Source organism: Sinocyclocheilus anshuiensis, unplaced genomic scaffold (genome assembly GCF_001515605.1).
Source record: "Sinocyclocheilus anshuiensis isolate Anshui unplaced genomic scaffold, SAMN03320099.WGS_v1.1 scaffold107, whole genome shotgun sequence".
In the NCBI taxonomy this organism is placed as follows: Eukaryota; Metazoa; Chordata; class Actinopteri; order Cypriniformes; family Cyprinidae; genus Sinocyclocheilus; species Sinocyclocheilus anshuiensis.
Genome location: NW_015549584.1, coordinates 377,667 through 398,326, shown reverse-complemented (window position 1 = coordinate 398,326; position 20,660 = coordinate 377,667). Strand labels below are relative to the sequence as shown.

General features: G+C 38.9%; 2 protein-coding genes across 3 annotated transcripts in view; both read left to right on the top strand.

The window, feature by feature from the left end:
* The window catches only part of agbl4 (AGBL carboxypeptidase 4), a 214,602-nt gene that overhangs the window by 112,523 nt on the left and 81,419 nt on the right, over positions 1 to 20,660 (top strand). The gene's annotated exons all lie outside the window — the stretch shown is intronic.
* LOC107657882 (BEN domain-containing protein 5) lies at positions 9,806 to 20,454 on the top strand. 2 transcript variants are annotated; one of them, XM_016446166.1, is made up of 8 exons: positions 9,806 to 10,130; positions 11,678 to 11,799; positions 13,055 to 13,427; positions 14,950 to 15,098; positions 16,657 to 16,870; positions 17,141 to 18,049; positions 18,904 to 19,010; positions 19,135 to 20,454. In XM_016446166.1, the coding sequence occupies exons 1-6, from the start codon at positions 9,962 to 9,964 to the stop codon at positions 17,335 to 17,337; spliced, it is 1,224 nt and encodes a 407-aa protein (XP_016301652.1). In that variant the 5' UTR covers positions 9,806 to 9,961; the 3' UTR covers positions 17,338 to 18,049; positions 18,904 to 19,010; positions 19,135 to 20,454. The 2 variants fall into 2 exon arrangements, with proteins under 2 accessions (XP_016301652.1, XP_016301651.1); XM_016446165.1 differs by having other exon boundaries at positions 18,904 to 20,454.

Here is a 20,660-nt window from a genome sequence, read left to right as displayed (position 1 = left end):
TATATATATATATTCTTTAGATACATATATATTTAGTCAAATATAAGATAATTAGATATAAGATACACACAGTGTGTGTGTGTGTAGGAGCAGAGTAAGGCTGCATTTATTTGATCAAAAATACAGAAAAAAAACAGTACTATAGAAATCTATAACAGAATATTTTGTAACAATATACGCTTTTTTATATTTTGTAACAATATAACACACCTTTCTGAAGTTTCTAAAAAAGTCAACTTTTTTTTCTTCTTCTTTTTTTTTTTTTGAAAGAAATTAATACTAAAGAAATGATTCAGCAAGGATGTGTTAAATTGATTAAAAAAAAGTGATAGTAAAGTCTTCTATTTTTAGATTTCTATATAATTCTATATAATAAATGGTGTTCTTGTTAACTTTTTATTAATTAAAGAATCCTGGAAAATGTATCACAGGTTCCAAAAAAAAAAAAAATGAAGCAGCACAATAACAAATCAGCATATTAGAATAATTTCTAAAGGATGATGTGACACTGAAGACTGGAGTAATAGCAGATGAAAATTCAGCTTTGCATCACAGATGCAACTATATTTTAATATATATTAATATAGAAAACCATTATTTTAAATTGTAATAATATTTCACAGTATTACTGTTTTTTCTGTATTTCTAAACAAATACAGCCTTGATGAGCATAAGAGACTTCTTTGAAAAACATTAAAAATCTTACTGATCCCAAACTATTGAACGTCAGTGTATGAATTTGTAACTTTTTTCAGCAATAAGTCAGTCAAAGCCTTTTGCATTACAGTGATTTTCCCCCACTGTAACACGCAGCCACTCATGGTTTATTGCTGTAGTATATTTTGCATAAGAGCATTTGGCCTAATGCGTAAGAATGTCACATATTCAATGAATCCCTTCTTTTGCTGTGGCTGGCCTCAATGGCCCTCTGATATAAATGTTTAAAACACATTCCCAGCCAGTTCCACCGCCCTGCCTGAGCAAATGTGTCCCTGAGTGTTTTCTTGGCCATTTCTGTGATGGTGTCTGTATGGCATCCAGCAGTAAAACAGGTCTGAGCCTGATGGTCTCTGGACTGGGGCCGTGTGGCCAGACACCCTGATGTTTGTGCTTTTGTGTCTGGCCACAGCATCTCCGGGCCAAAGCGGCAACTTGGACAGCTGCACCTCTCAGCGGCCAATACCTGCACCAGTGAGATCTGCCTTTAATGGAGCAGAGGGACCAGGCTTGGCACAGAGAGACAGAGAGGAGAAGATGTAGTGCAAAGTACAGCAAGCAAGATGGGGAATGATCATAAGCCATTTATACTTCTCTGTGGAAATTTGTCTTAACACCCAGATCAGTGACTGAGTGATGGAAGGTGGTTAAAAGCGAATACAATGAAAAAAAATAAATAAATAATGAACAGCGGTTGGTAGAGTCCACACAGCGATAGAGAAACCAAAACGTCTGTTCGGCTGCCTCATGCTGTCTATTTTCCAGTTGATATTTTCCAAATGCACACAAAGGGGCATAGCGAAAGGGCTGTGAGCCTGTTAATGAAGAAAGAATAAGAGCATTAATGTAGTCTGGAGGAGAGAGAAAAAGAGAGAGAGAGGGTGTGTGCCGCTAGTCTGGCTTGGAAAATATTTGTAAAATATGCATCATTAAACCATTATTTAAAACATGTCTGGAGCCCAGCCTTGAAGCTTTTCAACAACTAATGCCTCTAGTTAATATCCACAGCCATGCAAATATCACAATTTCACGCCTTCTTCACATAATCAGCCATGGGTTTTTCTGTTCGCCGTGTGAAAAACAAAACAGAACGCTAAAGATACTAAATGAAAATGCAGTGTGCTGTTTGCTATTAACTTGTCTTTCTCTTTTCACGGCTTGCCATTTGTACGTATGCGTGTTTGTGTGCGTGAGAAAAGGGAAGATATGTGGGAAAATGTAAACAGTGTTTTAGCAGCCTTTTTGCAGAGACAGACTAGACTGCAATGACTGTTTTGTTGTCACCAGGGCCACTGCCGTTGCCAAGTGCAGCAAATCCATAAGGGGGAAAAAAAGAGTGAGATTTCAGGTCGGAGGACCTTTTGTTATTTCCTGTGGTGGCGGCTGGCGCTTTTCAAGAGCAGGGAATCACTCATCAATGACAAAAGGTGTAGTGAGATCTGTTTTTATTTGTTGCTACTGAAAGCTGCTTCATAAACTAATACTAAGAAGTGAAGATACTTAGGGCCAGGTTTACTAAACAGGGCAAATTAGCATTAGAGCGCAATTCCATAAAAGTGCCAATGGGAGGGGAAAATTCTGCGTGTGATTTACTGACAATGCACACATTAAAGAACACAGACGCAGCCAGATCACTTCCATAATGACCAGCGCAATCTACCAAGAGCAGCGCAAATTACCGCCTGCTTAAGACATGCTAATTTTGGGTGTTAAATAATGGCGTAAATACCAGTAATTTGACGAGCGCAAACATCGCGTTGAGTGATTCTTAGAAATTTTGCGTCTAATAGGGGAAACTCCTACAAATGCATATTCAATAAAGTCAGGCGCAAAAATAACTATCCACGCTTTTTCAGCGCTAATTCTTCACTGCGCGTCTTTAGTAAATCCTGACAGTACTATTTTAACGCCAAAAGTTGTTAGTAAATCTGGCCCTTAATTTAACCAAGCTATATAATTGCATCTACATTTCGATGTTAAACCATCAGGCGCACTGTTTGTGCACTTATGTTTCAAAACAATGTCAGTCATTGTTCCAAAGACCCGCACATTTGAGAGCTCAGCCAATCATCATATAGAGAAGGCGGGTTCCACTTGAGACATAAATATATGATGGGACTTATCAGATACTGTTTCCAATGTAAACAGTATGATGGCCTTATAGATTTGCAGTGAAGCACTTCATTTGACTGGAACCAAGAAAAACACGTTTGGAGCCTTATGTCCAATTAAAATGTATGTTTACTTCATTTATTTAAAATAAAGTGTTCATGTATGTACCACTTACATGTATAGACATATTCATATGGAAAACTGATATTTTATGTTATTTGAAGAAGTAGTGTGTTGTTTTTTTATTATAAAAGCAACACAATATTACAGTGAAACATAAACCTACAACTAACCATAAATAAATACCCAACTAAACCCTTTTGATGTTTCTTGGCTTGCAAAAATATTAATCAGCACAACTGTTTTCAACATTGATAATAATAAGAAATGTTTCTTGAGCATCAAATCAGAATATTAGAATGATTTCTGAAGCATCATGTGACACTGAAGACTGGAGTAACGGCTGCTGAAAATTCAGCTTTGCATTACAATATAAAATATATTAAAAGAAAACAGTTATTTTAAATTGTAATAATATTTCACAATATTACTGCGTTTTTGCTCAAATAAATGCAGCCTTAGTTGAGACTTCTTTCAAAAACATTTAAAAATCTTACCAAACCCCAAAGTTTGATTGCAGTTTTACATATTTTTGTGTCAAATACTGTGTTTAATTCAGAAATACATCAAATTAAGGGAGCGAAATGTGTCGCAAACAAGAGTTCACGTTGACTTTTTAAACAATGGCCACTGGTTTGCTGCTAGAGAGTGAATAATAGAGGTGAGTTGAGATAAGGAACCTACACGGTCAGAAGGGGACAAAGAAACAGTGATTGATAGAAAGAAACAGGGATAATCCTGTGAGACTTCATCGCCACTCGTACTGAACTACCCCTGCTCCTTCTCTGCTGATTTCTTCCATTCGTTCTCAGCTGCTAGCTTGAGAGGAGACTTGATGTGGTTACCTGGTTACCGCCAGGCCTCGTTTGCAGGGTCACTTCATTAATTCCTTTCCTGGTGAAATGGTGGCATGCGTTGGTGTGTGTTTATATTTGTGTCGGCTCAACAAAGAGCGGTTCGCTCTCACGCTCCACCTGCCGCTGCCCTGTTATCGAATCCACCCACGCACACTCAAACGTTAGCGCACAGTGATGGCCAACTATAGGCCTTGATTTTACCGCTGTCATATTAGCACACCTAGTAAATCTAGACAAGAAATTAGCTACTCTTGGTAAACATTATGTCACTTCTTATTAGGGCTGAAGAACTGAGACTGCTTAAGAGAGGATGAGAACAAGGATGACAAGAATTGCTCCTGAAGTGTGATGTCATGCTGTGAGTGTGTGGGGCCTTCTTGTTATCAGATGTCTTATCAAACAGCAAATGAGCAAAATCTGTGTCAGCACCTATGACATTGAGTTATTGATTATCTATCTATACACATACACACATAATATCTATCTATCTATCTATCTATCTATCTATCCATCTTTGAAAACAAGGCTTTGTAAAGCCAACATTCAAAGTTTGTCTTGACACAAATTCCAATTGCAATTCTGTATCCTATTGAATTAATTTTAAATTCAGAAAAGTAAAATCGCTTTACAGTGCAAGTGTTCCCAGCAAGCACTGGGGCCTGAATAATTATTAAGGTTGCATTTAGCCACAGTTTGCTAGGTTTATTTGCACTGTTGCTTATGTTGATGCTGTTGTCAAGCAACATGTTGTGACATCTTGAGTTCATTTTCTACTCAGAATAATTTGTGTTATTGTAGCACAAAAATAATTAGTGCTATTGTGGTTTGTGTATACGTGTTTAGGTCTGTGTGGGTAGCTGGGTGCACTGATTTGTAAATATACTTTATGAGGTTGCATTGTTTCATGGATTAAACATTGTACAATCAGCTCTTCACATTATTGGCCTGTTTAAAGTGTGCTTGAAAGTTAAATTTGTCTTACTGTTTTATGTTTTTAGTGCTACTTACATCAGATTTGGAAGTAGAAGTTTTACTTAAGACTAAGATTAATTAAGATTTTAAATTAGATTTAAGCTACTTAATTCAATATTATGTTGCAGAGTCAAGTAGATTTTACATAATTATATACCACTTTTTAGCAAGTGTCTTTGAGGGGGGGAAAAAATCTCATGAAACTGTAGACTTCCTTCACAGAGACCGTAGATGTAGCTATACATTTCTTCATTTAGCATTTTACTGTAGACAACTTTTTTAACTTTTATTTTCACCCCTTTTATGTAATTTTGCTCTATATAAATATTGAATGCTACCAGTTTCAGATCTCAGATTCCAATCTGGCAATCTATATCTATTTGACAAAAGCATAATGATTATATATGGTCATCTTTGCCAGTGAACCCTTTATGACTTCTTTCTGATGTGTCTTTATCACACAGATGGATCCAGTAATCAGCTCCAAGCAATCAAATATTCACAGTTTATCGACTGCACACAATGAGGACAAATGAAGTGTCCGTGCAGCGCGAGTCTGACATTATCCAGGACGAAGGGGAAAAGCGCATTCTAGTCTTTCATATTAATGCAGCCCAGAGATCATATTTGGAGGTTTGGGAGGCGATGCAGATTCTTGACCTGGCCGGATCGATAGCGTACGCCCCCAGAGAAATCCAGATGAAGCACACCGAACAGGGCCAAAGTATAAGAAACATCTCTGAAGCTCTCGTTTGTTCTTTAAAAGGAAGATCAATGTCCCCCCTGCCGCCACTAGGAGAATGCGCAGCGGAACACCGTGCTGGCAATGATACCCCTGTAAATATTTGATGAAGGGATTGAGGAGTGGTTGTACAATATAGTTTGCGTCTGCTCGACCTGTCAGTTTTGAAGTCTGTCTCAGGGCAGTGCCGCACAGAGCTCCGTTTCAGGGCTACTGTTCATTTCACGCGCTATTACTTTTTTTATTGCCCGACTGATGACTTCACGGCTAATCAATTATTCATGAGGCACTAATTAAAGGACAAAATAAAGTAACGCAAGTAAGGGCAGTTCAATTAAACAAGAAGAGATCATTGCCTTGTAAGTCGCCGGTCAATAGAAGACGCCACCGCCACCAACTTTCTCCAAAACCAAATGCGGCATCTTTTTTCCCCGAACATGCGGGAGCCGTTATTTTAAACCATATTTCTAATGTTCTCTAAACGATCCCTGCTGTCCCCCGCTGTGCTTCACAGATTCTGGCAAAAACGGCAGGTTTGGAGCTTGCCGTCTGGTTCTATACTTAGCCAGCCAGCGCCGACGCTCGCGTACACGCGCACCTGGACAAGCGTCTGTCCGTCTCCATGACTGGCACAGGTGCGCTGTTTTGATTGGCTGCGTGCTAATGGCTAATGTGTTCCCAGCTAATGCTGCTGTCACAGCTCCTCATGTCCATCCCTCCTCACCTTCATCACCATCCTCATCCTCTCCCGGGCACCGACCCAAAACATGCCCACCGCCATCATCTCACCCAACACCCACCCTCTTTCCTATTCTAGTCACAGGGCTCCTACCTCCCTCTCCGACACTCGGCTTCATCATCCACATCATTATGGAGATTATCCCATGTCTTTTATTTAATGGTGGCTAATGTATCACCAATAAAGATGAATGAGGGGAGCTGTGAAGCTCTAATTGGAGGGACATGATGTCTGACTCTGAGCCGCTGATAATGTCGACACTGCCAAACAGTTTATGAGGTGCCATCACCAGTCTAAGTGTGTGTTTAGAGGTGGAGGGGGAGCAGACACTTAGTGCAAGTGCTCATTGTTTGATAACTGCGCGCGAGAGAGCGCCGGGCGAAGCCGTGGTGTTATTTGATCTGTTTTCATGAGTTTTGCGTGAGAGGTTTTGCTCGTGTGCTAAAATTCAAAATGACTTGATTGTCTCCCATCAGCTCTTGGCCTGGTCTGTGTATTGAAAGTCTTGATGACATATTTAGCTTTCGTTTTCCTCTGTGTGTTATTTTTTATTTATAAGAACGATATGAAATGCACGGGAACAGGAAATGATGAGGAGAACACTGTGAGCCACTACAAATAATCATTATCAGTCCCTTTGACAAATTTTCTGTCATGCCTTAGTTTTATCCATCATAAAAACATTGTAATGTGATTTATTTTTAATCAGTTTCCTGGAAATCGAACCCATGGCCTTTAGTATCATCTTCTGCTATTATAGACTTTTTCCTTTGCGAAAGTGTAAAAAATGACAGTGCGGTTATGACAAAGCTGATTTAACACACAATATTCAGTGAATTATTCCACTGGACCATACTGTACTTACATGAATCTCTTTCTAGTTTTTCTTCTCTGAATTCTAACATCTGGTCTGTTTTTAAGGGATGCACTAAAATGTTATTTTTTTCCACTTTTCCATTCACTGTGTTTCAATTTATAATGCTAAGGTCACATGGACTAGGTCACATGCAAAGCTATTTTGTATCTTTTCAAATGTAAGTTACTATTTCAAATCAACCTCATAACATAAGGGTTCATGTTAAAGCAATCGTTTACCCAAAAAAAATAAAATTCTGTCTCTCATGTCTCCACTTACTCAACTCTCCTTACTCCAAATCTGTCTTCTGCAAAAGACGATATTCTGAAAAAAAAAGTCTTGATTTATACAATGAAAGTCAACATTGTATGAACAAACTGTTGAAACATTCTTCAGAATTCTTTTGTATTTCACAGAAAAAAGAAAGTCATTCAAGTTTGGAAGAGATGAAAATGAGTGACAGACTTCATTTTTGGGCGAACTATCGCTTCAAATAAAATTCCAGACCTGTTTGCTGGAAAGTTGCTCACAACAGCTTGGAATTCAGTTGCAAATTTCACATTTGATACATTCTGTCCTGAACTGGAGCCACTTGAACGCATCAGCCAGGGGATCTGGGTAGTCTTATTGGAGTGGTCTCTGAGTACAGGACAAGCCAACCATTGAGGGGTAGATTAGATTAAGAATAATCCTTTCGCTGCGCGCTGAGCCCATCTCTGCAGAGTCCACTCACAGTGCATCAGTTACACCACTCTGCCCAGCAACACGTCACGGGCCCCAGTCCAGCCCAGAGCCATTCACTGAGACTGAGATGTTCCTTTTACTGTTCGTATAGCTCATGACACAATCTGTCATTTTGCATATGTGGCGTTTAGCAGTATAGATGGACACAAAGTACATTCTGTCTGTTGGCCTCACAGATCCTGCAGTCTGTCCTCATCTCCAGTACCGTAAGCACACGTCTTATCCCTGGAGCAAGCCTCATCTCTGCACTTTCAGCACAGGACTTGATGGCAGATCTGACTCAAACAGTAACATAAAATGAAAGGAAATAAATGGAGAGAAAAAAGAAGAAAGGGCAAAGCATCCAAAGTTCTGCATCACTTACTTTTCAATTACGGCAGGCGAAGCAGAACGAATTGTTAGTGCCATTTATTGACTGTGCCTTTCTTGTTATTAAAGTACTAGTGAAGAAATCCGTCCTTTTGTATAACAACCTGCCTGTTTAACAATAACAAAATGTTTCTTCTCTGTCAGATAGCCTTTGTCATTTGGAGAGAAACAAGGAACAGAGAATGGCAGGGATAGCAAAACAGCATGCACTGATACAGTCGGGTGTTATCCTGAAGAATACCTCTTCCCTCACAGCATTCAGCTGAGACCATTGGTGCAGAGCAAAAGTAATGGGTGAATGAATCGATTATGGTAATGATTGGCTGCCTGAAAGATTTTTTCTTATGCCGTATAAGAGGGATATGAGAGATATTGAAAATGCATTAACGGAGATGCAGCACTGGATACCCAGAGATGGAAAACCACAGTGTGCCAGCAGTCAGGCATGGGCCTTTTTCATCCTTGACTTGTGATCCTTACACTTATGTTGATGTTCCACATTATAGACCACATACAAAACACTGTGATGAATCTCCAGTGCAAATCAAATAGCTGCAACAATGGGAGCATTCATCCCACAGTAATTCCATGTTGGGTCTGCTGGACCGAATCAAATTTCTTAGAATGGACTTGGATCGGGTCTGTTTTGAAACATGCTTTTAATAGCAAGTGGCAATTTAATATCTATTATAACATCCAATAACAATTGCTCCCACAAATAAATAAATAAATATTGTATTCAAAGTGTATGGCATGGTTCAAAATACTATTAAATATGGTCAGCATTATACTTCTGTCAGTGCTTAATTTGTAAATGAAACATTGCCGGATCCAAATCAGAAGTTAAAAGGCGCCGACACTGTATTGACCGACACCGACAATACAACAAGTTTTCCCGGAACATTCAATGACGTCTCTAAACGGTGATGACACAACTATAAGAACATCGTTCACAAGTTTCTGCATGGACCTAACTATACAGCCTAGGTTTTCGAACCCTGGGTCAAAAATGGGTCGCCAGGGTGATTTAAAGGCACAATATGTCACTTTCGCCGCTAGAGGGCGTGTATTGAAAATAAACAAAGAAACACTCAGCTGTTTAGAAGTCTCTTTAAGCAATTTGCCGCAACACAAAGGATTCTGGGAGCACTACACTTTGATAAATGTACAATTATATAACAGCTCTAGTCATTAAATCTGATAAATTTGTCTGTAAAGTAACTTGATATTGGAAACCTGTTTGTTACCAGTCATTACTTTTTAGAAATTTAACAGACTTTTACAACAATAACAACAACAACTGAACTTTTATTTACATATTTGTATTATAATAATTATGAAACTCCCTCTGGAGTTTAAATGTATCATATTATAGAAAAATTAATTATTATTATTAATGGTGATGATGATATACTATCCTGTTTTATACTATAACTGCAATGATTATTGACATTATTAATATTTTTCTATTACTATTTATTTATTTATTTATTTTTATAAGTAAGGGCAAACTACATTTTAACCCCCAAAATAAACCTCTCGTCACATCTGTTTTGATTAGTACAGTCTGTGGCGACCAGGCTCTGCATTTCCTCAACTGATACGCACCAGCCAGACAGAAGCAGTCGATCGCAGAGGCCTCCCCACTGTCTCCCCCGTGTTTGTGTTTATATGTGTTTTTTAATATCCTTTTTGAGGGAAACTGTCAAGCCCTGTCCCAAAGAGCAAAAATAATGTACGCTTTCGTGCGTTTCTTGGAGGACGATATGTGCTACGCGTTACCTGTGTCAGACGTGAAAGATTTCCAGCCTGTGCACAAAAGAGATTTTGATGATCAGAAGGTGTATGTGGTGCTGAGAGGCGCAGGCCAGCCTGCCAAAGCACACATCCTCGCCTTGGCAGGTGAGTTCTGCTCTTCTCTTCTTATTAACTAACGTTATAATAATAGCCTCCATAAATAACAGAACGCTACGGTATATAACAGCTTAACGGATCATCTGAAATGTCATGCAACTTTGATATAAATCATATTTTCTTATTTGCATGAGCATGAAACATAATCTGTGAAGCATTATATTATATTTATGGCGTAATATGAAGTTACCACACAAATTATTATTTTAATTTGACGAGCTGCATGAGCATGCTTTAACACGCATGCATTGGGGTGTTAAGAGAAGATTAATGATATAACCTGAGTGTTTGATGTGATAAATGGATGTAGACGGAGAATATGTCATAGGTTTGATGTCTTCTTGATTGTTCTGGTGTTTTTAGCTCATAGTGATTGCGGGGTTTGTGTTACAGAGAGATGTAATAGTGTCTGTGCTTGACAAGCCCAGCAATCTGAATATAAACTAAAGGAAACGCGTGTCGAAAACGTCTGAATAAGTTCGTGAAAGTAGAAACGAAAGATAAGGGGTTTAAAGCAGAGAGAGGCTCAGGATGCTAAGCGATTGTTAGCCTGCTGCTAACGCTTCCTTCATTTATCGGCGGTGCACAAGAGCGTAAACGCGAATAAAACCACTGTAACAGTCTTTTTAAACTAATAAAGATGCTGAAAAGCAGATATGATAACCAAAAAGTGTACGTTTGTAGTTTTTAGCTCTAGCAGCTAGGTTACTGTCATCACATTAGCTAGCCAGGTAAGGCATATTTTGTCGTTTTTATTTTTACGCCCTTCAGTTTGCTTGAAACCTTACGTCAGCATATTATACTGTTAAATTATAACTTGTCAGAGTATTATGTGTGGTTTAAATCAGTGCTGGTGGCACATCTGCTATCATGTGACACTTCCTGCTTCAGCTCAAGTTATAAAAACCTCTAACCACTTTCACTCCTGCCACTCTTCAACCAGGTCTATTTAGATACATTACTAATCTACATGTGTGGCTCAGCCTGGTCTTACAACCCTGATCTCTTTAGGGAACAGAAGTCTGGAGTCCAGTACAGCTTTTAAATAGTTGCTTTAACTTAAGCAGTCTGCAATCTGTTGTGGCCGACCTTGAGGCTCATCTCTCATACCTGGCCAATGTAGAACTTTTAATACATAGTTAACATTCAAGATCTTAGAATGATGATTGAGGGCATTTTCCACTTGACATGATAAGGGGTTAGGTAGGCACATTTATATGGTCCGTCTTCTCCAAGTGGCCTTGGGTACTTGACACTGCATCACCCGTTGACAGCTGTGACGACCCTGCCTGTCAAAATCATATTGATGCTGCACAGTCAACATCACTCTGCAAAGTTAAACGCTCCATTAATAGTTTATTGCAACAATAGCTAGTCATCTGTGTCATTACAAGGTTACTGGGAAGCTTCTCCACCAAACTCATAAAATGTTTCTCTTGCTGATGTGTCCTTGTTTTAACTGTATCATCATTCCAGAGCAAAGAGTTGAAATATTTGCGTCTCTGACTTGTTTCCCCTCCTCTTTTTTTTTTTAGAAAGCATTGAGGAATTTGAGCACAGTATTATGCAAAAGAAGATGAAAATACCCAAGATGTCGAACAGGAACACAGTGGAGAATCATTTTGGCGAGGAGAGAGTGCCCCTTAGACATAAAAAGGTCGGCATACATGTTCTTAAGAAAGGTTTTAAGATTTGGGAGACTGTAAGACATTTGCAGGCTTGCTGCTACTGGTCTGGATTTGTAGATGGGGAACATGTGGACAGATCAAGAATGGCTCAACAGGGATTTTTTACTGATATTAAGAGTGTATTTTATAGTCCGCAAGCAAAGCAAGACAAAATACTAGAACATGTTTTGACGCTTACGCAATTTGTCCTGACATTTCAAACGTTTCAAGCCTGTTTTGTTTAATCTGGCAGTTTTAGCTAGATACCAGAAAGGCCATGTGTTTCACTCATGGGCTTGTTGTGTTTTTTTTTTAATGCCATGTCTTCTTAATTGTACAGTCCGTTAAAGTTTATAACTCACTTTTGTGTGCTCTTGCAGTTCACACCCTAATTACTTAGTGTGTTTAATATAAACTGAGTTGGTTAGTATTCATTTCACAGAACATATGAGCTGGTTCAGCACAGAACTGAGCAGTGACATTTATTAAATCTTAAAAGGATAGCAATGTTTTGGCCCATAAGGGATTTTTTTTAGTTATCAGTTTTATTAGTTTTAATTTTATACAATAAAATCAGTAGGTATTATCATGTGTATTGATACTTTTTGATCATTATAAAGCAGTCCAGCTTTTCGAGTTCTATTTTCTTCCAACAGTTTTCTTCCAACCATGCTATAAAAGGAAAGTCACACGAGATGTTGTGTTCCTCCATTCATACCCATGTGAATGCAAGCATATGAGTAGGATTTTGTGTACTAAAGTTCAAGTTTGGCCCTACAAGTTTGGATAGTAGAAACAGATTTGATCTAAACATCAAAGTTTAACCTCATCACTCAACGTTAACATTTTAAACCACTGGGGAATGTGGAGTAGATTATTTATTTATAATCTATAGTAATACATTTAAAAAGATATATACACGCACATTAAAACAAAAAACGATGAGCTACAAGCGAGAAGCTGTTTGGAGAGTCATGTGTCCATGCATTCATGTGACATCACAGTCTTTGCTGTTCATTTTCAGTAAATTGAAAAGATCAAGGAAATTTAGATTACTTAAGTTATGAAATGAGCTCTTTAAATCTATGTGGATCTTTGTGAACTGAACAATTCTCATTAGGTGTGCGAAAAGAAAATAAAAAATCTCTGGAGAAAGGTAGATAGATATCCAAAAACAAAAATAGTATATTATTATTTACTTGTACGCAATGTGCACTGGTCAAGATGCTGAATGTTGTTATGCAGGTCCAGTCACAGGAACAGCAGAGGGCCAGTTCCAACTCCTCAAAGAGCCTGGCTGCTGTGGTGGCACGGCTGGAGAGGAACGCTGTCAACTCCTGCACTGAGGGAGAGGAGCTGGACAGACTCACAACAGAGGAAGAGGAAGAGCAGGACGAGGCCGTGGTGCCTCGCGTCCTGTATGAGGAGCTGGTGCACAGCTACAGGCAGCAGGAAGAGGAAATGAGACGCCTGCAACAGGAACTGGAGCGCACACGCAGGCAGCTGCTGCAGCAGGCCAAGAAGCTCAAGGAGTACGGCAGTCTGCTGACCGAAGTCAAGGAGCTGCGTGATTTCAATCGACGCCTACAGGACGTCCTGCTCATGAGGCTTGGCAGCGGTGAGATTTGCATGAATCATACGTATTGGCACACTTGACAAACTAAAGGCCTGTTCACCCCAATGCTGATACATGAAACAGTGTGCAAATGTAAAATATTTGCACCAAACTCGTTGAACAGATCTAATGCAGAATTTTGATTTGTTCGCTGAATCGTAGAAATTCATTGTTTTGATTAAAACCTAAACCTTGAAATTTATCTGTATTGTAAATTTGTGCTTAAAAGGCTTTGACATTGATTTTCTAATTAGTATCACTTTATATTGTAACTGCTTCAAACATGGCTCATCCAAACAGAATTTAATGTCAGAATTATCCATTTTGCTTTACAACCCAATTTAGCTTGTTAGCATTTTTTAAGGATTCATAGAGCTTTTTTTCTATTTTTTTCACTTAAAACTTTAAGTAGGCAATAGTAAGTGACGTATTTAGTGTCCAATTCAGTGAAGATCAAGGACTTACTGCATGTTCAGACAGCAATTTAAATGTGCTCTTTTGTCATTTTTAGGGCTGCCAGTCAATTAAAATGTTCATCATTTGATTAATTTGATAATTATTTAGCATAGCAAGTACTTACTTAATATTCTGCATATCAAGCAATTAATTATGTCATGTAATTATGTTATTAATTAATCAAATTAATCGCACGCATCAATATTTGCTGAGAAAAGCCTCCAAATGAAGATAATTCACAGTCATTATATTATTGCAGCTGAAAACATTGAACAGACTTTACAAAAAGTGGCTTTAAAAGTCAATATATTGTATTATATTGTCATTTTATATTATTAAATATAAGTCTTTCATCCTGCAGTCCACAGCAATCCATTTAGCAGTCTACAAAACGTGTTTTTGGCGTCCTTTTGCACTATTTCTAAGGCAATCTTTTACCATTGTTTTTTTTTTTCAGAATCTCTTTAATTAATTGTACTAAGTTAGCATGTTAATTTGGCAGCCCTAATAATTTAACATTTTTAATGTTATTACATTTTCCACATAGTTCTGAGCTGCAGGGACTGATAATTCACTCAGATGAAGACTACAGTACAGGCTGCTTAAAGAGGACATAGTGTCCAGAGCGCTCAGGCCAGTATCCCGGCCAGCTGCTGCGCCTGTGTGTGTGTGTGTGTGTGTTTGGGGGGGAACAGACTGTGGTCTGGAGCAAGCTGGTGGAGCAGGCTGAAGATTAGACCGGCCAGGGTTCTTTAGGGTCAGACGTGCAGTGCACTGACCGATATTAAAACTCAACAGATACATTAGAGCTTAGTGTAGCCAGCCACCAAGCCAGCTTACTGAGCTAAAATGACCTGGTTGTCTTGAGGCACGGGAGAACCATGTTTCAGGCAGCACTCCAAAGGGAGCGGGCCAGGACTTACTGCGGCCACACTGGACTGAATTCAAAACTGTCATTAGAGAGCAGGGAACTTCTGCCGTCAACACTTTCTCAGGATTACACTCATCTTTCTCCTGTTAAATTGTGCTTCACTGAATGGTGAGCAGTGTTTTGCTTTGCTTCATACAGAGCCGATGCATGACAATGGCACACAGACAATCAAAGCAGAGGTGGTGGAGCCGATCAGTGAACCACAGGAGGTGTGTCAAGAGGAAGCCAACACTAGCTCCACCCACTCCCCATCCCCGAGAACCGTCTACACCTTCAATGATGGAAAAGTATGTAGTCCTGTGTGTGTTTTTACTGTCTTTTTCAAACATCCCAAAAATTCATGACACCCAGTCTTACTTTATTCTAGCCTTTTTAGAAGAAAAGCCACATATTTAAAATATATATACACTACCGTTTAAAAGTTGGTACTTTTTTGGTCATTTTTTAAAGAAATAATAATACCTTTTATTCACCAAAGATGCGTTAAGTTGATCAAAAGTGACCGTTACAACTTTTACGAAATCTTACAAAAGATTTCTGTTTCAGCTGTTCTTTTACATAAAAAATTCTGAAAAAATGTTCACGGTATCACCATAAATATTAAGCAGCACAAGTGTTTTCAACATCTTACTAACCCCAAACTTTTGAACGGTAGTATATATTATGTATATCTAACACCTCATTCAATATATTTATTAAATAACAGCATGTCGATTGTGATGAAACCTTCCAAAGTTATGGTCATCTTGAGTTTTATTGGATATATTCAAACATTATTCATGGAAGAAATGTGACTTGACTTCGGTCATTAGTTCAATGCAGACAGTATTCCAACTACTCGTTTAACTGTTGTATAAACAACACAATTCAGTGATTTTGCCGATGCTCCTCGTGTTAGCGCAATTCAGTGTTTCTTTTAATGTTTTGTAGTGGTGTATGGTTTGTCTAATTGACTACCGAAATCCCTTCTACAGCCATCCCCCCATCAGTCTCAAAGGGCCTTTTAACCAAAACGCTTGCTGTGATTTTGAGCCCTGTTAGCAGACATTGGGTCCGCATTTTGCGTTCCTCCTACTGCCTCGCATGACAGGGGGGAATTTGTGTTACATGCTGAAAGGGTTCTCAGTTCAAGCGTGAAGAACAAAAGCAAATTAGGCCCTTACACATACGCACACATATCCGGCATTAATTATTTGTACCACAGGAATTGCCCTGAGTGACAGGTAGCCGTAGAAAAGCAAATCTCCTCTAAGTTAAGAGCAGTGAAAGCTTGTCTGCTGGACCAGGGCCTAAAGCACATTAGTTGCATTGGGGAAAAGCCACTGGATCCGAGCCTGACAACTGCTCAGGGTGACAAAGCAGAAGGCACATTACCTCAGCTGTTACTCACCAGCTGCCCATCAATCCACCTGATTGCTGATGGCCACCTGATGGTTTATATTACTTGCGCCCTCCTCAAGTATCTATCTATCTATCTGTCTATCTGTCTGTCTGTCTGTCTGTCTGCAGATAGGTAGGTAGGTGCTCAGGGCAGTACTAAATAAAAACAACTATTTTATATGATTTTGATTTTTTTTTTCAGGATCAGCAAGGTTTATGTAAACTTAGGAGCACAACTGTACTACATGCAACACAAACAAGCTTACATCTGAATCACATAGAATCTTGCATTTCATCCTCCATAAACAGAGCGGTTTAATTCATTGTGAAGGGAAAGCTACCATGTCTCAGACACACTTCGGGGAATAGACCACATGGCACTGAAGTGGCAGAATGTGAAAGCAAAATCTTGTCAGTGACAGTGTGTGTATGCTGCATATTTGAAGAAGAGTCTGTCTCTTGCAGGTGCACTTGGGTGGAGGGATTTGGGTGGAGGAGGAGAAGTGGCACCAGCTACAACGGACACAGGGAGACTCAAAATTCACCAAAAACCTGGCGGTGATGATCTGGGGCACAGAAACCCTGAAGAACCGCAGCGTGACTGGCGTTGCTACGAAGAAGAAGAAAGACGCCCTGCCCAAACCACCGCTTTCACCGAGCAAGCTCAAAATTGTTCGAGGTAAGCACACTGTCTTTAAAAAGATTTGTTATTAAAATTAGGTTGGGGTTATATTTCTAGTTCTGCTGATACAAGTTTGGAGAATTTTTATTGTAGAACAAATTTTAGCTTCCAAAACAATTTCATAGAAACAACTAATATCGTACTTAACTTCATTTAAAGAAGTTAAACTTAAATATTTGTAAAATGTATGGGAAAAAAACATCAAATTACAAGGCATTTTTTTCTGTTTTCTTTGCTAATTTCTAGTCTACTACTATTTCATTCCAGAGTGTCTGTACGACCGTGTGTCTCAAGAAACAGCTGACAGTGCAGAGATCACCCAGCGATTATCCAAAGTGAACAAATACATCTGCGAAAAGATCATGGATATCAACAAATCTATCAAGAACGAGGAACGGCGAGAGTCCAAGCTTCTCATCCAGCAGACGGTGAAGATGGAGAACTTCCCCTACGACGGTCTGTAGGGGGCGCTGAAGTTGTCACCATAGGTCATTCTACTCCTCAAGGACTTCTGGTGGAGAAGGTGCATGTAATCACCGGCGCTGCCAATTGAGATTTCCACTGATGCCCTCCCAAGACCTCTCTGTCTCTTACTCTCGTAGACCCTAGTCTCGTAGACCCTGTTTTACAGCCTGTCTGACAATTTTACCTCTCTCCGCACAGACTTAGCATACTGGTGTGCATTCTGTGAGTGAATGGGGTGGGGTTTTTTAAGCTTTGACGGGGGATCTCGGGGTGGGTCGGATATTATGCCTGATAGACAGGAGCGATCCTTTAAATCGTGTGCGAGAAAAATGTGTTTGGCACATCAGCTTGTGTTCTGTGTCAGAACATGTCCTAATGTACTAAAGAGGTTTCCCTTCAGAAGAAGTCTTCTTGTTTCAGGAGGATGTTTGCGAGGTGTCATAAATGCTGGCTTAGAGTCGGAGTCTTAAGGGGAGGTAGGTCACTTCACAGGGACCATCTGCTAAAGGTACTTAACATAAAGAGTTGCACTTTTAAACAGGGTCACACCCTGCGTCGTCTTAATGAACGATTGATTTAATTAATCAATCTAGGCTTAATTGCTTTCCTGAGATGACTACTGATGGTCTGTTGTTGTTCTTGATGGTTGTTAGGGGTGGAGAGGTCGCATGTAGTCATAGCAGCGTGTGTTTGGAGATAAGCCACAAAAAGGTGAACAAATCATTCTTAAAAGTTACATTTAGATTTTTACCATCATCAGTAGACTTCTTATGTTTGTTTTAGGCTGTATACTGCCTTCAAGTCCTGTTGGGAAGTTCCTGTGGTTTAAAAGCTGTAATTACGATGACGTGTTTTCAAGTCATTTACACTGCTGTTCAAAAGTTTGGGGTCGGTAAGATTTTTTTTTATGTTTTTGAAAGAAAAAAACAGTAAATTTCTGAAATATTATTACAAATTTGAAATAAGTGTTTGTTTTTTTTAATACTTTTTAAAATGTCATTAATTCCTGTGATGGCAAAGTTGAATTTTCTTCTGCCATTACTGCAGTCTTCAGTGTCACATGATCATTCAGAAATCATTCTAATATGATGATTTGATGCTCAAGAAACAGTTTTTACTGTTAACAATATTAATAACAATTGTGGCACTTAATATTTTTGTGAAAACTTTGATACTTTTTTTTCAGAATTCATTGATGAATAATGAAATATAAGTATTTTAAATAATAGTATTAATAAGTATTAATAGTATTAATAAGTATTAATTTCTTTAAAAAAAAAAATCTTATCGGCCTTTGAATAGCAGTGTATATTCTAACAAAACGAATTAATTTTAGTAAAATTTGGGGCCTGAAGAAATACCCACCAGTAATTCAGATTTCTCTTTACATTTCATCTGATTCAACTCTGAAGAGAGTATTTAATGCCATATTTTTTGAATTCTTATTATTGCAGATGTCTTGTTGTGTACAAAAGCACCAGAGTTGATAACAATGCAGTAAAAATTACGTAAAGTATAAAATAAGATTCTTGTAAACAACAAGAGCACATCCAATTTGATTTCAGTATACTTGATGGACTAGCCATGGGACAGGAGTTATTGTATTGTCGGGTCTACAGAGATGGAGACCACCTAAGACCTTTTACCAGCCGTAAATTGCACGGGACGGAGGGTAAGTGGAAATCTGAGCTAGGCCTTTTTCCAACTGGCAATCATTGGGAACTGTGTTCTCCGTTTTATAGCAAGCTGTGATTGTAATATGAGCTGATATTGCTTTAACTGCACTTTGCTGTTAGTGTGGAGAGATGCCAGGCGCCGTGTGCAGACGTGGGGTAAAACTGTCAGCAGTGCTCGGGAGTTACACATTAGCCTCATCCTTCTGGTCGCACCAACAGCAGGGTCTCTGCTCCAGCCCACCTGTAGAGGGCGCACTCATTAGGGGAGGAAATAAGATATCGTGACAACTTACAATGAGCCATGCCATCCACACTTTAGTCCTTTGTCATCACAAACAGTCTGTGTGGCACTGGCTTGTCGGCATAACGATAGAAAGAAGACCCTCTTGCAGATTTGGGTTCTTGACTGTGATGCCATATCGCTTACTGTGAATTAACAGATCACAGATCTGCCACGCAAAAGCCTCCCTATTTTTTATTTTCTCATATTTGTTTTATTTTGTTGTTTTAATCAAGTACATTTATTAGTGGGGAGAAAATTTCAGTGTATATTTGGAATATATTCTCATGTTTTTGAACATTGCATCGTTTGCATCCAGGCTGCACCTTATCTCACTAAGCTTCTGGTTCAAAAGCGAGTCAGACAATGTTGTAATTCTGTCTTTATCTTTGCTGGTTCTTATATAGTTTCTAATCATTACAGTGTATATGTGACGTTTCGCTATTAATGTAGATCCTGGGTACTCATATTTCTCAAAGAATGCAGGGCTCTTCACGAATACATCATCTCTAATGACAGAAACCCATATCTTAAATTGATACTATCATGGATTTTTTACCGCAGGTATCTTGATGCTTCAAGAACTTCAATTTATGAATTTCACCTCACTGTGAGTCATTTGTTACGGACTATCATTTCATTTGGAGTCATTTCCATCGCCTGCCTTTCCGTTCCGAGGAAGTCATTGTCCATCTTCGACAACGTAGCACTTTAATCCTAAGGAGGAAAAAAAAACGTATAAAAATCCATCAATGTTGGCTTCTTTGTTGTGATTTACCCAAGCCAATTAAAAAAAAAAAAAAGAAGTCAACATAAACATTTAACAATGCTTGTGAAAAGACGTTCACGAGAAATCATAAATCAGCTCTCAGTTTTCTGCCACTCAGTAGCAGTTTAGCAGCCATTTGTTTCTCATTCTCTCGAGCCTGTGAAAGCGATTCCTTTTTTCTTTCTTACAGCGACGTACCTCCAATATGTCAAGGTAATTACGGGAGAGAACAGATTGTACTAAGGTTCTTTTGTTCCACTGAATGTCTTTCTCTTCTTCTTTTTTTCTGTAGATATTTCCTGTATTGTGTGATATGTATTGCCACACTTAATGAATATTTGATGTTCCATAATGAGCGTACATACTGTGCGGGTATACTGGAAAATGACAGCTTTAGGTGGCAGAGGTTGAATGACAGCCAAACTTTATCATCGGTCCATGTGGTCATACTTTTTATCTGGAGATTTGCTAGGGGAATCGTTGCCTTGAAAAAGACTACAGCGTTATGTATTGCTCTTATGATTTCTTTCTTTCTTTTTTTTTTTGCCTCGCAGCTGCGCCGAGACTAAATTTGGGCACGGCGGCATTAAGAGCCGA